Here is a 17,760-nt window from a genome sequence, read left to right as displayed (position 1 = left end):
TAAGTCCTTTCATAGTGCCCCARCCAGAAGATGGAGCACAAAATTATGGTAGAGTCTCATGCTTAGGCCACTTATAGCACCAGTGGCACTGACCAATCTGAAGGTTATGAGGCTAGGCAGGATTTTCCCTGCTCCTTTTTGCAAGTTTTAGCTCTGAAGATTTTCCAGATTTTCTGCTGTGAATTAGGGTGCTTCAAAAAAACTGGTCACTATGCCAAAGTGAGCAGTTTTTCATGGGGATGGTAAAAATCACTTTTGAAATAAAGGCCTGTGGCCTCCAGTCAAACTTAAATTCCTGCTGCAAAATATGGGATTATTAGAGGATCTTAGCTAGTGGTTACCCAGATTTTCTTTTTTAAGCATARACGTAACAGCACAGTTTCCCTGATCCAGATCACTGAACTGTTTTAGTAGAGGTTTTCCAAWAAGCATTCAGCTTGTGGTATATAGTTGGCATAGAGTATTTCAGCTGGAGCTAAACAGAAGAAGTTTGGCAAAGTTACAGGCAATCAATAGCAAGGTATTTATGAGAAGCTCTGAGAAGTTTTAGTAATAGGAGTTGCTACCAGCCCCTCCTATAATTGCACAAACACAGAGTATACAAAATCGGCGTGAGTGTGTGAGTGTGAGTATACCTGGAATGTGTCAATGTGTATGTGTTTGTGTACCGCAGAACTGCTCATGTGAGAAAATAAATAGTATTAGAGTCTGTCTCTAGGCATGAATTAAGGAAAGCAATTAGACACATGCTTAGGCTCTGAGGGTCTATCAGACCTTTACAAACTGTGCACAACTGTGACTGTGGATGCAGTGAACTTCCACTTTCCCTTAGATTTCAGCACTGATGGGCCTATACTGGCTATTCATAGTGGCAAGAGCCTCAGTGCTGCTAATGGACATTTGCCGTCCCTAAGAGCAGTGCAGASTCATCTGTTTTCACAGGCTCGCCTCCTGAGTGTGGAGAATGTGTCCAGCTTTTACTGGAGATGGAGATGCAGGCAGGAGAAACTTAGTGATGGTTTGCACTCATATATGGTTTCCTCAGCAAGTTCAATCAGTCTTTACAGTAACTTTATGATATTGGTAAACACTTCTGGGAAAAAATTGCATCACATTTTTTTCTCTGGATAGCACATATAGATATTMTGGATATGATACCAAACTAACATAAAATATGAATTATGTGGTAAGTACATTGCTAGTAATAAAATATGAAAGTAATGATTATAATCTTGTGTATATAGGTGGAGAGCAGAAGATAGATGGTTTGCCTGCGTCTCAGAAGGAAGCATGTCAAATAAGGTTTGGCAAGTATACAACATTTTTTAGTCCTGCACAAAACCCAAGCTTTTCTTTCCCTGTATTCTGCATGGGTGTGTTATGCACAATGYTTGTAAAAATTGGGAAGCAAAATTCTCACCTGGCCCTGCACAYTGAACAGGAGTAAAAGGAATCCTGGTAAATGTCTCCTGCACACTCTGTCCTTGAATCCTTCAAAGGCAAATAATCAGGGCTGAAAAGGGTTGCATGGAATAAAGGAAGAGGAAGCAAAAACTTACTCTGTCTTGCAAGGGGATACTATACTTTAAATTCTGATTAAGGGAGAGATGGAAAGGAGTTATAACTGAATTGCAGTTCCTGCCTGTATATTTTTGGGGGAGTACATCCTACTTACTGGGACTGAATGGAAAGGCTAAGCCTAGCTGTAAATCGTAGAATCATAGAATCAATAAGGTTGGAAGGGACCTCTGGAGATCGTCTAGTCCTACCTCCCTGTTCAGCAGGATCACCTAGAGCATGTTAGACAGGGTTGCATCCAGATGGGCCTTGAATATCTCCAGAGAAGGAGACTTCACAAYCTCTCTGGGCAGCCTGTTCCAATACAGTTAGTGCARTTAGTTCAGGTAGTTGCACTGCTGGAGACTCGGTGAAACTCTGTCCCCATCTCAGGCAATATTGCCCTGACTCCAGGGGCCTCAGAGGTCACTGGATGGTCTCTTTACCTGTACCACATGCATGTTTGAACCATTCACACCATGGCAGTTTTAATGTAATAGTGAGTAACTGGTAGTCAACACATCTATCCTTCTGTTACACAATTCGGTGCTGTCTGTAGTTATGTTGGACAGCCCGAGCATAGCTGTGGGTTTCTGCCCAATGAGTTATGAAACAAACGCTGGATCTGTAGGTGGAACTGTTTCATATTAAAACCTCTCCTTGTGGCTCTTTTTGCTGATGGACCATTTTGGCAGCTACATCCCTTAGACCAAAAGGACCATCTGGTCTTGAGAAACCCCTGGTTTAAAGTGCACAGTGGGAGGAGTGGTTGCAAGGAGTGCAGGGAGGAAGCCATATGAACAGAACTGATAGTCTGTCTTGGGGGTCTGGAAGGTGATGGTTCAGCAGCCTGAAATTAGGCTCCTCTGAAGGTATGCATACATTCCCTTGCTGTCCTTCTCAAAGGCATGCTTGAAAAATCTCGAATTTCTTTTTGTTCCTTAGTGGTAGCCCTCTTGTGTTGTATATAAGTTTAATAACATGCATAGGTTTGTCTGCAGAGGCTACTGCTTAGGCCAGGTTGGGTTACAGAAGTGTGTGATTCTGTCTTCCTTTCCAATTCTGTTACTCTGCAGAGTAGATGTATGAGTGTAAGCATAAAAAAAGACATGATACCCACTGAAAAGAGCCTGTACTCAAATTTGAGACTTGATAGTGAAGGCTGGCAAGATATGGTGCTGAATGATGGTGAGTAGATGAAAGCTGAGCAGGACTGGTATTAGTGAAACAGTCTGCATGCTCATCGAAGTCTTCTTTCTTTGCAGTAGATTGGAACTTCGTTTTTAATTAAAATGTATGGGGGGATGATTTATTTGTATGGGTGTTAAGAAAAATTGTTTTGGTGTCTGTGGACAAGTAGATACTGGCATGCAAGGCAAAGGAAAGGTTGCATTTAAGTTCCAAGATTATCCTATAGCGTAGAACTTCTCATAAGGCAGTACCACGGTAGAGAACATGTATCTTTTGTGCCATGTCTGTACCTTCAACAGTTTAACAGAAGAGCCTCCTGGTCAGGTTGACAATTATGTTTTCAGACCTTGCTAGCTGAGCTGGCTGCTGGCAGAGAAGCCTTCCTACCTTGGATCCTCCCAGGGAATCATATTTTCTTGTCAGAAAGACATAGCATCTTACCCTTCCCAAAGTAAGTCATAGGACCATACAAAAGGAGGACTTACGTTAAGACAGTTTCTCTCACCCTGATGTCAAAATTGCTTATTATTTGCTAATATTTTTACTGTCAGCAATAGAACTCTTTACAAAGAATGAAGATCAGAGTGTGTTCTTGTCTCATGCCTTATGCCTAACCAAAGCCAGATAACAAAAAAATATTACTTCTTATTACTTTTTATGTTTCTTGATGAAGCACTGTGAGGCCAAAAGAACATAGTGGGTTTTTTTTGTTTGTTTGTTTGGYTGTTTTTTTTTAAGRATATGCTAGTTTAAATCAGAGGGACTAGTGAACAGGGAAACAAATAGTGGAAGAAGTGTTTTGTTTTCAAATTAAGACATTAAATAGACAGTGACGAACTATGACAAATCAGATTTTTTTTTTATAAAATTTTGTTTCATTCCACAGTATTTATCAATATAAAAACCACATGTGATGTTTAGGTTGTAAGTGCATAACCTGCTTTATCTGAAAACATGCTTTTCCTCTGACACATTTCATCTGTTCACTGGGACATCAGAGTATTTTTCTCAGATAAGTGATACATTACATGTTCTTTTGTAAAGAAAATCCTTAAAACCTGACCAGTATGCCTTCTTCAATATTTCATATGGTGSATACGATACCTGTGGTATTCCTAGGACTAGGTCTTAGGATGAGGAACTAAAAATAATATATAAAAAGTAATACTAATATGTAGCTCATATTTTAAAGGTAAGTAYGTTATTTGGTATCAGGAGTACAGAATTATATTTTGAAAGCAGTTCAGGGATTTGTGTTAATCTGAAATCTCAACCTCAAATCCTACCTTACTGGCCACAGGTCATCCGAACTGCCAGATACCATAAGCAAGAGGGACTTGTCTGGATGCCTGGGAGTCTACATGCTTGTAACTCGTCTCCAAGGCTTAATTTCTTGACATGCCACAAAAATCAAGTCCAAGCACAGAGCAGTGGTCTGTGACTGTGGTAAATATACAGTAAAATAAGTAGTCACAGGCAGAATAGTGTTATATATAGTATATATATCTACAGTGATATAGTTTCCACACTGTTGAAAATTGGTGCTGCGAGCTCATAAATTTATACTTTACTTCCCCTTATAAAAGACCTGTACTATATTATAGCAATATTACAATGAATTCATGTTTGTCAGCTTTCATGCATTGTCCAAGAGGAAGTTAGAAAAGAAGCAAACTGAAGGTCTGATGAATTTCCTAACTTCTCACTATTTAAGGAAATTGAAGTAAATTGAAGTAAGCATTTAACAAAAACAAAAAGCAAGTTGAGAGTCTGACCCAGTGAAAGAACAGCAGGAGCCATCATCCAGCTTGTATTCTTGCTGTGCCTCAGCTTTGCTCACTAAGAAATGCAGATTTACTCTCCTTTTAAAACACATTGCCACCTAGGGAAAAAAAAATAAAAATCCCTTTGTGTTTGCTTTTCATGGTTGTAAAGTTGACATACTTTCTTTTCTAGCCAATATACATTACATTTAACAAAATGYGTTTGTGTTGTGTCTTATGATGTTCTTGCTTACAAGTACTCTGCTCCCTGAAGAAAGGGTAGTTTTTATGGCATAAGAAACTTCGTGTTTTTTTCTAATACTGATATATGTAAAGTAAACAGTACTCCCTAAAGCAGAAACAGAAAAAAGTAAGAATGCAATAAACACTTATATGCAAACTTTGTTCAGAGCATGCTGAGSCTGCCTTTTCTGCCTGGTGGCGATGGGCACAGTATAGTACTCTCCTCAAGCATTCTGTCATTTTCTCCTTTTAGGGTAGCAAATCCTGATCTGTAAAGTTCGCAGAGGCACAGAAACCAAAGCCAGTTCCAGGAATGTGCTGCCGATCCCCGGGTCAGTTCAATGTTGCTTTCATCAGAAGTGTCACTGCAATGGAGAGAAGTTGYTATAAAGAGTTTCAGGAGGCATTGACATAATCAGGTCAGCTGGAGGTGCATAAACAAGAGACGGGGGGAACGAAACCCACAGAGAAATGTATATCTTTCCGTCCTATCCCTGGAAGACATGAATTGAAAAGCCTTTGCTCTTACCTGCTTGCGTGGCATTTTTATTCCCCTCTTTTGTCTTTTTGGCTGTAAGGTGTTTTCTTCACTGTAACCTGACAGACCCAAGGACATTTTTATCTGTCACATGGTTCTTAGGCAAATTTTACCTTTCTTGTTGTTATTATTGTGGCAGGCGAATCTTTTTTAATAGGCTGCTTAATGATGGACTACCCACCTCCTGGTGCAAGGATGTCTGTCAAAGAGCTGGAGAGGGGATAGGGTCTCTCCAGAGACTTTGAGGCTGTTGAGGAGGGGAGAAGAGAGAACTGAAAGGAATACTGCACATGGTAGAAACAGCTAGGGAGCTTGTGCCCCTCATGATGAAAACATTATTGGGCTTTTGTATTTCCCTCTCTTGYGAGTCTAGCGAAAATGTTTCATGACAACCATGATCTGAAGACAGCCATGAAAAATATCATGTCATATTACTTGCACTGTGAGATGGCACATGCTGTATGCAAATGTTGGCTGATCATACAGCAGGCTACTATTACAGCTGAGGCTGTAAAAACTTACTTCTGCCTATACTGTCTAAAAGTGTTGAAATTACTGGAGAGTCCTCTTTTTAATATGACACAGGCAACATAAGAACGTGTAATCCTGACTGGGAGGTGAAGCACTATGTATTTATTGGGCATTTAGAGTATGCACATGTAACTTAGATGCAAATATTTAGTGCAGTCTGTAGCTACTTTTAGGTACCTGATCACAGTGCAGAAAGATGGTTCTRTCCTTATGGTGTCACTATTGCTGGGCAATGTGGAGGGAAGGTGTTTGGGGAACCTCAAAAGGCCTCTGCAGTCAGATCTCCATTAAGTTTCCCAGTTAACCAGCAAAGCAAGAGGCTGTGGTTAACATCAGGCTGGGAAACCCATTTTGTTCGTCAGAGGCTGAACTTGTGCCATCTGCTGCAGCACTAATGTGTGAGAACTCACACATACAGGGGTCCTGTTCTAGGAAGTGCTCTCAGGAGAAGAAGAAGACGTAGTATTCAGGCTGTGTCCTGTGGTCTTCTCTGTACTCCAGTGCAGAGCTGAACCCTTCTGTGAAATTAGTGGAGGAAGATCTGCAGGGGTTTGGATAAGACTGATGTCCTTGTAGGTACATCAGTCCTCTTGTTTCCAGCAAGAGAATGGCAGCATATCACTCTCTGTATTTGGATTATTACCATGCTTTCCACCTACTTATACTTCACTTGCAATTTTGTATAAGCAGAATCATCATCTTCATTTTATGCCTTACGCTTTTCTATAGAACAGCTGTGTAGTATTAACAGCTGCTGTTTTTCTTCTCAGAAGTGGCTGCATTTTAGGACTAGGCAATGCGATTTCTGCTCTACGGTTTGTTCAACCAGTCTGTAAAGCACTCTGTAGATTCAGGTATATAAAAAGACTTAAATATATTAATCAAATATATTATAATAAATAATATATTAATTATTAATTAAAATATTAATTTGTCTTACGATAATAATTTGGTAAAAAGGGATTATGATGCATGTTTTGTTATGCAATTTGCTATTGGTCTGCTTACGCTATATGCAGAAAATCTTGGGCTATTGTTTCTGAGCCTCACTGAACAAAAACCTAGGACTAGAAATTAGATTATTATTCTGCAGTTCAGTGATTAAAATAAAAAATACTCTATCACTTGTATTTGCATTCTTGCTGCAAATCAGGTCGTCCTGCCCTTTTAGTTCTGTTTTCCACAGAATGGGCCAAACCCATTCCCAGCATGACTCCCTTGACTCCAGCACAGTTGCACAACAGATGACTGTAGCTCATTAGGTCTGTGGAATAACTCAATTTTGATTAGGAATAAAAAACTTTATTGGGTGGAGTCTTGCTTTTGCTAGCATAAGTGTTTTTTTGTTCATTGACATTAACCAAAACTGGCATAAACATTGTTTCCTTTGAAGCAAAAATTATGTTGAATTTTTATCTATCAAGAGTACAGAATAACTGTAAGACTGTAAAGGATAACAAAGCATGGGAAGAAAAACCTCAATAAGAAGAGAAAATAAGTATCATCATATCTTACCTATACCTTCCTCTATAATACTATGTTCTGCCCAAAATACAGATTTAGCACTGCTGCAAACACAAAGAAAAGAGTTAGACCTRTGTAGCTTGCTGAAACTACTCAGAGTCAAAAGTGCTGCATGTGCTTCACGGCGAGGGGTGTGCGCGACTGAGCACCCCACCGTGGAGGTGTGTGTTGCTGCTTGGGAGCAGTGCTGCAGCCAGGCACCTGGGAGGGGAAGGGGTCAGCAAATGGGCCAGGAAAGGCCAGAGCGCTGCAGGGGCAGGGCTGACTGGGCAAGCCCTCGCCAGTCTCTCAGGAGGCAAGAGCTGGCTGGGAAGATGAGTGCTGGAGGATAGAGAAGCTTTCTGGGGAGTGTGGGATTGAGTCAGATAAGGAGCCCAGGGAAGAGCAGGTCCAGYTTTTTTGGTATAGCAAAGAGAAGAGGTGACTGGAGTCATCCAGGCTGTGGAGCAGGGAAGCTTTCAGTGGACAACTGATTTAATCCCTCTGCCCCATACTGTAGAAAGTCAGTCATCTTTCCGTTGTCTTGCTTCCAGTTACTTTACTGTTGACAGAGACCTTTGGTGCCCCAAACTGTGTCTTGTGGCAAATAAATAAATGTGATTGACTAGCCCTGTGAGTGATAATTCTCTGTAAGTAGCAGCAGAATGGCATTGCCCTTTGCACATGCAAGGGCGAGCAAAAACACACTGTAGCACATCTCTTCCTCATGTTTAGCTGAAAGTAGCATTAAAGATTTCAGCTCCTCCCAGCAGGTCACTAAGCCCCAGGAAGTACCCTGTTCCTCTATCGTTACTGCTTAATTATTTTCAGCTATGTAATCTAATTTGCAGTTTGACTCTATGTTGATTCTGTCTGGTGCGTCATAACCTTTGCTGTTCAGGAAATGCTATGCAGAGTTAGCTGTACTGATGTCTAAATCTTTTGGTAAAAAGAGCCATTTTTCTAAGCCTGAAACTTCAGGAAATAGCAAYTTACTATCATTTTCTAGAAAGTCTGAAACCTTATGGAGTTTTCATTTTCTCCTGCTCTCTTCCTTGAAAAATTGCTGTGCAAAGTTTACAATGCAGAACTGCATAATAAAGGATCCTTTATTGAATCTGAGCCATTATTCTTTAGTTTTAAGGCAGGATGTTAGAAAAATATGTAACATGGAGATACTGTAAACTTATTCCTTTTATTATAATTAAATATAACACACTTCAGATGTTCTGAAAAACAATATAATAATAAACTCAGCTACAGAGGAAACTATCTGAATATGGAAATTACAAATGAGTTTTATTTCAACTGGAAAGAATTAAGTTAATGTAATATCTACTATCTATTTGGTTTCTATGGAAATCTCCAAAAACTAACAGGAATTCTGAGGGGTAGGGAGGAATCTGCTTTAAGATATGTCTTATCAAGACCATCGTTCTCATGTCTGGAATTATTTTTATAAAAAGTAAWAAAATACATGTACAATACATACAGTTTGTAATAAGTGATATGTGGGATGCTTTTGAGCTCAAAGATTCTCATGGATATGTATTATTATGTGGGCCAGCAGGAGGGCACCTAATCTGAAATAAAGTAAAAGGGGAAAGAATGTGAAGAGGTCTCTGAGGTGTCAGTCTCTAGCAAAAGCCATCAAAAATGGTGTTTTCATTAAAGGAAAGCAGGAGGGTGCAGAGGGAAATGATCTAGACTAGAATATGAGAGTGGTGGAAGCATATGGAAATCCAAGGACTGCATTTTGGGTTAATATCCTTAATGAGTAGGAAGAGTTGAAGGCAAGATTGTGTTTTATTTTGCCTGTAGCCTTTTCTTCTCCCACCCTTGCATGCATACCTCTGAACCTTGGCTATAAATCAGGTTAAATAAGCCTTCCCATTGTTTTGCTATGGGTCTATCTCATGTCAAGGTGCATGAGGATGAACCAGCTGACCTAAGCCTGCCTTGCTAGCGGCGTGGCAGAAATTCAGGATACTGGAGATGCACAGGAGTGCCTGTGTGTGTCCTGAGGGATCTCAGGGCCCAGGAAGCTGGTGCTGACAGTCTGCAGCTTATGTTGCCAGCTCTTGTTTTTTTGAGCAGTTCCCCAGGCTTGGCACAGACAAATTTCTTGTCTGCAGCCTACGGGGRGCCATGGGCAGTTTCTCAGCCTATGGGGATAGTGAGGCATCACTATTCAGTCTTTAAACTGTACATGGGAGCAGCAGTCCCTTTTTGCTTTAAAATCTGAGCATCAGAGAAAAGAGATTTCCTTGCAGTGAAAATAGTACATTCAAGGCCACTGGACTCAGCTAAGTCTAAAAGTCTGAAGTCTGAAACAGAGCTTGTTGTTCAAAATTCCTTGTATTGCAGCAATGCGGATTATGAGAATGTATGGAAGAGTTATCACTGCAGTTCTCTTCTTCTTTGTCATATAGCTCTGCAGAGTAAGCCTGTGAACTACAGCAACCTTTCTGTCTCTCTTTAGCAGGGAATTTAGGGGCTGGATTTGGTAAATGGAAGTGGTATGTACTTGAGGGGAAGAAGTCAAAATTGCAGTTAGCTTCCCACATCTCATGTAAAGAAAAACACAAGTGATGAAGATGAAGTGTAGCTTCTGAGATGTCCTGATCACCACCTCTCTCTGCCATCAGTCAGCAAAACAGGTGAGCCCCCAGTACTGMGAAATAGTCATGGCACAGTGGTTGCAGAGCCTTTCCTCCTGAACAGCTCTGTGGCAGCTGGGCCTGCCCTTTGAATTAAACAAGTTGTTCTGGTAACGTAGCTAACTGAATTAATTCTGTGTGAATGAGACTGGAATATGCCTAGGTGTGTAAATAAAAGTTCATTGTTAGGTGGAAATCTTGTATTATACCAAATGCCCTCATGTTAGTAGGAGAAAAAATTCTTCCAACAAGTATCTTGTGTATTAAATTTTGCTTGGTTGCTTCAAAATGAATAGGAAGATTTATGGTCTCAGCCTGCTTTCATTTTTTAGRCTTAGAATTTTGACTGAAGTCAATGGAAGACTTTTGATGCATTAATAATGCAGGATCAGATCTTCTATAGGAAGAAGAGATAGCAAAGAGTAAGGAARTGGCAACATCCTCTTTCTTCATCATGAAACATAGCGACTGTTTTCTGTAATCAGACACAAATGAAATTATTCATGAAGAAAGGGCTTAATSCTTAGAAGAAGGGGTGAAAACAGAAGATACTCAACTGACAGCCAGAAGAAGGGAACAATGTTGATATAATTGGAGTAGACAAAGGATGTTCACTTTGTGACACRTTTGAGAAACATCCAGGAACGTTTGTTATGCCAGTGTGGGTTCATGGCTCAGTGAAAATGCCATCTTCTGATGAAGGAATAAGCAGAAGAGGCAGCACTCTCTCAGCAGACAAGGAAATAAAAATAGTTTAGGATTCCAGAGCAGATAGCTGTATACAAATTTAGATATATTATCACAATAATAATCCTGCTAAGTGTGCATAATATTTGCCATTACAGATTGATCCACTGAGGAATGACTGCTTGCTGCAGCTACTAGCTAACAGAAGAGTCTTTTAAATTCATGTCGTAAATAGCAATGCTCAGATGACCTACCTCCTTATCCTGTAGTTGGTACTTATGAACTAGAGACTATCTGTGTGTTTATTTCTAGATTTAAGATACATGATAAAAAGGCATGTCGAAGCCTGTTCATGCCTTAAGCAATGTCTGATAACATGAGAATTATTCAGATTTGTCTACTCAGATGCTGACAGATCTGCAATAGCAGTCTCATGTAACAATATGCAGCAACAATTGGGACCCTTGGTTTAGAAAAAAGCATTTGGAGAAATGATTTCTTTTATCTGTATTTATTAGAAGGAAAATTTCTGCCTCCTCACTTAAACAGTGACAATTTCCACAAAATTTTGAGATAGAAGGAGGCAAGTTACACTGCAGATCCGCAGCAGAAGCCCTTAGACTATTTAGTCTGATCTGAAGGACATGTTTCATCTGGCTTCTTTCTTAATGATCAAAGGTGAGTACACACACATAAACAAACACATGTATATACATATATACCTATATATATATATATATGTATTTGTGTGTGTTTGCTCACAAAWAAATTATGTTCCTTTAAATGACTAGGTTGAAAACCTTGGGGAAAAGGTGTGATTGCTCTTGCTCAGATGAGCTRCTAAGCCTGCTCATGGATACGTGGTCCTAGGCATGGTAAGGGGAGGTGGGCTGGAGATGAAAGAGCTTCAGTTGCATGTGAGGACTTGAGAGCTGGTAAATCATGGTGTTAAGTGCTGAGAGGAAACAGCCATGGAGGTCTCCTCAGAGGAATGTAAACATTTTTCCAGGGACCAGTGTGGCTGAAAAAGGTTTACAACACTCAGAAAATCACTGAGTGGTTGAAACCAAGACTCAGAGCAAGAACTTGTCTGTATGGATACCATAGGTTAGACAGAGAGTTCTCTATCAACACTCTTTTTATCTGTTCTGTCTTTCCTGGTGGCTGTTTTCTCCATCTAAAAGTTAACTGTTCATTGTTAATTGTTAAAAAGTTTTTGTATTTTAGTAACACCTGGCTTTTTAAGCATTTTTAACTCTTAGGGGAGCTGAGTAAGTCTAGACACATTCACCTCAATGCTTCTGGCCAGMTTGGGCTGCATATTGCTTCCTGATACAAGCCCACTAGTTTGTGTTGAATGAGGAATAACATCCATGCAGGCAACTAGCTCTCCTGAAGGTATGAGAAAGAGAAGAATCTGCCATATCCCTGGATAGAGTGCTGACTGTTTCCCTTTGAAAAGTATGTACTCTGTTTTTAATGGGAATTAGTTAGGCTTCAGATCCCAGCCTTTGTTTTTGTTGTTATGACTTTTTTTTTTTTTTTTTTTTTTTTTTTTTTTTTTTTTTTTTTGCTAGATTAATAAGCCTCTAAGCTACAGGTATCTTCTCCCCAGTAAAGTGCTTTTAACTGTAATAAAATCAGCTCCTGATCTTTTTGGTAAGATAAAGAGATGAAGTTAAGTTTCTCAGTGCAATGCATTTGCTCTTTCCCTCAAATAATTTTTTGGCTCCTTTCCCTGCTCTGGTTTTAAAATGCAAGCATTAGACCTGTGTGTAGCAGCCCAGAATATATCTCGTCAGTCCTGTTCTCAAAGGTACGCTCATAGCTTTACTCCTCCTGACTGTCCTCTCTCTGTGCATCGAAAGATTGCACAAGCCTTTTTTTGCAAGAAGATCAGCTTGAACTACTGTTCACTATGACCCCAGATCTTTAACAGATACACTATAGTATCGCTAAGGGGTATTTCTGATTCCTCTTTCTTAAGGAATTCCTTGCTATAAGTTATTGTTGTTTAATAAACTGCCTAAAACTATTTTATATATATATATATATATAAAATACTATTGTGGCAGGTTACTTGTTCTTTTGTCAAGAGTTTTGGTAAATTACTCGTTTGATACAAGTCTGTTGTTGCAAAAAGAGTTATAGCTGTAGTTTGTATTATTATGGCCAAGCACAGCTTCTAGTGRTTTGATTTCTGTATGAAAGGTGCAGAATAGTTCACTCATTATGAACTATTCACTCATCTGAGTCCACTCAGATGGATGGCTGCTTCCACAATTTCTAAAAGACAACGGCTATTGTAGTCCTGTGTATCTGCGCACCGTCTATGAGATACATAATATGTCTTGTGTTSGAACTGAGTCCTCAAGCCCCAGCTTTTTGAGCAAAGGATTGCCCTTACTCTTGTAAGTAAAAGTTTTGCTTAGATGTGCTCCTACTCTGTAATGTGTACATATGCAAACTTTTTCCAAAATCTTTTCTCTTTCTTTTAGAGAAGAAAATTCTTCCTTTTGAACTTCCCTTTAAGTAAAATCTGAAACTGAATCACAAGTTGGATGTGATTCCAACAAATCACTCCAACAAATGGAGGCTTCCATGTCTTCAAATACCTATTCACTTAACTGCTGCATCTTTTTTTTTAAAAAAAAGCAGCTTAATTTCTATAGGTTAGGAATACAATGAAAAAAAGAATTCTATATATGTCTCTCCACTTTTTTAACGTACAAACAACTGGTGCATTTTTGTAAATTTTGCATTGTGGCAGATTACAGAAGCTTTTCCAGTGGAGCTACCCATGGAGAAAGAGGCAGATTTGGCTGAACAAGGCCTTCCATGGGATAAAATCCATGGGATAAAATGGGATGTGGGAAAAGGTTCTAATTAATTTGAAGTATAGTTAAGGTTGCTATTCAGTGTATAAACCAAATAAACTGCAAATCTCAGCCTATGATATGTGTCTAATTTGGGGAAGAGCTATTCATTTCATTTGAAATCTGTCTATTTGAGAGTACCTACAAGATAGTGCTATGTACATAATACTTGCAGAATTGAGCCCTTAGTAAGACATTTTTAGCTCTGAGAGCTTTAGAGCTGAGAAGCTAAGTAAATCAATATATTACTTACTAAACCAAGAAGTAATAGTTTGAAAAATTTGTTCTTTCTAATTTGCACATTTGACCTTGAATATATATGTAAGCCAAGCAACATCCTTAAGAGATGGTGCCAGGTTATAAGTTTATTCCTTATGATTACAATTTTCGAGGCTGCTGTCAACCGTATTTCTTTATGGTRAGCCAAACTTATCCTTGGAGTAAGACTGTTTAAGTCAACGGATGCATTTGGCCCATTAAATTTAGCCTGCAATAAAGTCAAGGGCAAAAGGATATTCTTATGCAAAGCAGAATCACTGGAGATACACTACTAATCACTGAGGATTAGAATGAGGATATCCCTGTCCTCATAGCACCTTTATATGTTTCTTTTTTTGTCTTTTTAAAATAGTAAAATGACAAGGACTGTTTTTTCTTACTTATGAGAAGAAATTGTAGTTTTATCTATTACTACAAAGTGGCGAAACTTTATTAGAAATGCAATTATGTTTCCTAAATGTGTTACTAGTTTTGTGTGTGTGATTGCTAAGCAATAGGAGTTCCAATTACTATTTCATAAACTGCCTATGGGCAAAATGGAAGGCTGCATGTGAACTTTCCAGTATTGCTGTTTAGATTTTAACATGCTTATGAATTATTTTAAATCTACATAGTTAAAAGGAAACAAGTTCAAAATATCTATATAGGACTGAAATCCAGTTCACTTTAATCTTGTATGTTTACCTGAAATCAGTGGGAGAACTTGGATCATGCATCTGTATGCTCTTAAATTTCATTTTAGGTGGCATTTTTATAATATACTTTTATAATATACAATGTTTTATCTGAATACTACTACTGCTATGTCCTTTCAGTATTCTGAAAACATAAAAACCAACCACAGTAAAATATTTCATTGGCAGAATTAAAGGGATTTCCCCTCTCATATCTAAAGACTCCTCCAAAAGATTATTTATACAGTCTTGTTTTGTTTAGTCTCATCACAGTTTAGTTTTAGCAGCTATTGCATTGTACTGTATATTCTATGCCTGCATGACAGCAAGAGGTTTCATTCATGAAGAAATGCAGCTCATCATTATATTTAATTACAATGTTCTGAACTGAAATACATAGCCAGTGGGAATAGGACTATTGATTAAAAACTAGTGTAGCTTCTGTTTAGGCTCTTCTTTTTTCTCAATTACTGTATGGAGGAGAGGTCAGTCTGACTGCATTATAAAATCAGGTTAACAGACAGTATTTTTATTACTGAGTTGCATGTGATCCATTTCTTAAGAAAAGGCAGTAAAATCCCTTCACTCTAAATTCAGAGCACTTTACTGTGCTTGGCATGAAATAGTTTTTATTTTACCCTTCAAATTCAGCATTACAAAACCTACAGAACAAATAATGCTACAAACTGATAGCATTCATAGCAGGGTAAATGGTCTCTTGGGTATTATGTATTTGCCTTCAAATTTAGGGAAATTTGATATGACAATGGACTACACACAGGCTTTATAGAAGGGGCTCTCTGTTGTCATCTGAGAAACAACATGGGCAGCAGCTCTTCCGTGGGAGCCCAGTGGAGCTTCCTAAATGTCCCCACTAGGAGCTAGGCACAGAGCTACCGAGCCATAGGCACCACTGCTCACACATCTGCAAACAGGGATGTGGCAGCAGTTTTCATTTTACATTGCAGTCTGGCCCAACTTTTGTATTTACCTAATGAAATATGATAATGATAATATATGAATAAAAAGTATAGAAAGATATAGTAAAAATAATAGAAAATAAAGCTGGAAGGGATCTTGAAAGGTTGTACTCCCTGTCCCCACAGTGGATCCRTTGTACCTAAATGAACAGGCTTGTCGGGCCTGTTCTTAAAAACTGCCAGCATGAAGACTCCACAGCCCACCCAGGCAATCTGTCTTTACACTTAGAAAAGCTTTTACTCGTGTCAAACTGAAATTTCTTTGGTGCAGTTTAAGCCCATTACGTTCTGTCCTCRTCACAGTGGATATGGAAAACAGTTTATTTCCTTTCTTCTTTGTTGCAACCCTTTACATATTTGAAGGCTTTTATCATGTCACCTCTTAATCTTCACCTCTCTAGACTAAACAAACCCATTTCTTTCTATATTCTCTCAAAGGTCRTGTTTTTGAGTCCTCTGATCATTCAGGAAATGTAGTGAAACTCCCATTGACTTTGGGAACTGAGTCACATCTGCACTGTAAAAATCTTGCATTTGCAAAACATCTAGATTTAATTTAGGCATTTTTACCTAAGTGCCTTGTAATTGGCTTTTATGTCTGAATATGTTTGCCTAAAAATAACAGTAGTACATCTTAGCAGTGACCTTGTGTACCCACACTGGTTGGAGCACTTGGCCTTTGACTTCTGTGTTTCAGAAGTGTACCTGGGACAGAGGAGAATCTAGTATGCCCACATGATGTAACATCTGATGGCGAATAAAGATTGTTATAAAAAAATAAAATAAGGCAGTGAATAGATTTACAAGTGCTCAACTACTGCATATACAGAATCATACAGGCCTGCTTGAGAAGATGGACAAAAACAATTATGAAAAATGTGTCCCTGTTCTCCTTGAAAAATTAAGATATTTGAAATGTTTCTGCCAGCTCCAGAAGCTGAATGAAGAAGGAATATGAAATAAGGTAATCAGTCATCTAAAAGAGAAGAAAGCTGACAACAGAGGCAGAACTCCTGTTCTCTTAGCTGCCATTCTTTTCATACCTCTTTAGAAGTCTGCAGTATAGATATTTTTGTCTGAGTTAGTCACAGTACAGTGTTTTTTCAGGTAGTAAATAGATACTTTTAGGGGGCAAATCACATGATCATTTTTAAGTATCTACTTCTGGGTGAGAAGAATTGTTGAATTGTTGCCCCCCCCCCCTTTTTTTTTTTCTCCCATTAATTTTAACTGAGTCTGGATGACTAAAGGAATAGAGTCTACATAAGCCAGCAGTTGTATCTGTTAACAGATACTCTTTAGAGTCTCTAGGACTGAGTGCAGGCAGTCTATGTGGTGGCCTCTTTAAAAGAAAGCAATCAGGAGCACTCAGTGGGAATCTTCCTTGCAAGGCTTTAATGCTCAGCAGGTGGAAGATCTGACATGGGCATGACTCCAAGGGGAAGTCTGTCATGGATGAAACATAGTCCCAGAAAGAATTGTACTCTCTCTTTCCAAAGAGAAAGAGGGAAAGAGTCACAACCAGAAATGAATAAGAGAGAGACCTTTAAAATATCTCTAGAGAAGGAGCAGAATAAAGAGGGACTTCAGAAACAGCTTTGGTGGTCACCAAGAGTCAGTAGGAGAGAAGCCACGTATTTAGGAAAGGGCACTAGGAAGGCAAATCTAGACAAACTGTAGGAAGTGGTCAGTCCAATTTTACTGCAGTTCTCAGGGTGGAGGAGCCATAAAAGAGGGTAGGTAGGACTTTCCTCTGAACTGCTTCTGAACTGCTGTTCGTTAGGGTGACATACTTCTAAGTATAAGCAGCAGCCCAAAATATTTAGACTGCAGGAAGGCTGATAGCTGCTAGAGAAGAAGAACTAGGATGGAGACTGTGAAGGAGGGAGACATACCATAGGATTCACAAGGGAGGATTGGGAGACATCTGAACTTGAACTTCAGCTCCTAGAAAGAATGTGAGGAAGCAGGGGATGTTGATGCCCGAGCTGGAGGGTTGATTGAATTCAGTTCAGCTGGAGGCTAGGGAATTACTGAAAGGACTAGAAACTGAACTGGGCTGTCTGGACAGCTGTCCTATGCCACCCAAAGGACAGTATCCTACAATAACACCTTTACTTGAACCTTGCATTGCATAAACCATCCTGTCTCAGGAGCATTTTTGGAGAGTACTGATTTTTGAGAGTTAACTCTGAGGCATGATTTTTTTCTTGTTTCTACATTGCTGCTTACCTATATCTTTAGCCAATTAAATTGTATCTTGTCCTGTTCAAGTATA

General features: G+C 39.1%; 1 protein-coding gene across 1 annotated transcript in view; it reads left to right on the top strand.

The window, feature by feature from the left end:
* Positions 1-1,286: 1,286 nt before the first annotated feature.
* Positions 1,287-17,760, top strand: part of SAMSN1 (SAM domain, SH3 domain and nuclear localization signals 1) — a 155,009-nt gene continuing 138,535 nt past the window's right edge. The window contains exon 1 of the mRNA XM_085318905.1: positions 1,287-1,302. Within this exon, the coding sequence (XP_085175031.1) occupies positions 1,291-1,302 (12 nt within the window). The 5' untranslated portion in view covers positions 1,287-1,290. The remainder of the gene's footprint in view (positions 1,303-17,760) is intronic.

This window comes from Rhea americana, unplaced genomic scaffold (assembly GCF_003343005.1).
Source record: "Rhea americana isolate MKP2758 unplaced genomic scaffold, rheAme1 scaffold_56, whole genome shotgun sequence".
NCBI lineage: Eukaryota > Metazoa > Chordata > Aves > Rheiformes > Rheidae > Rhea > Rhea americana.
This window is presented reverse-complemented; position numbering and strand designations above follow the sequence as displayed.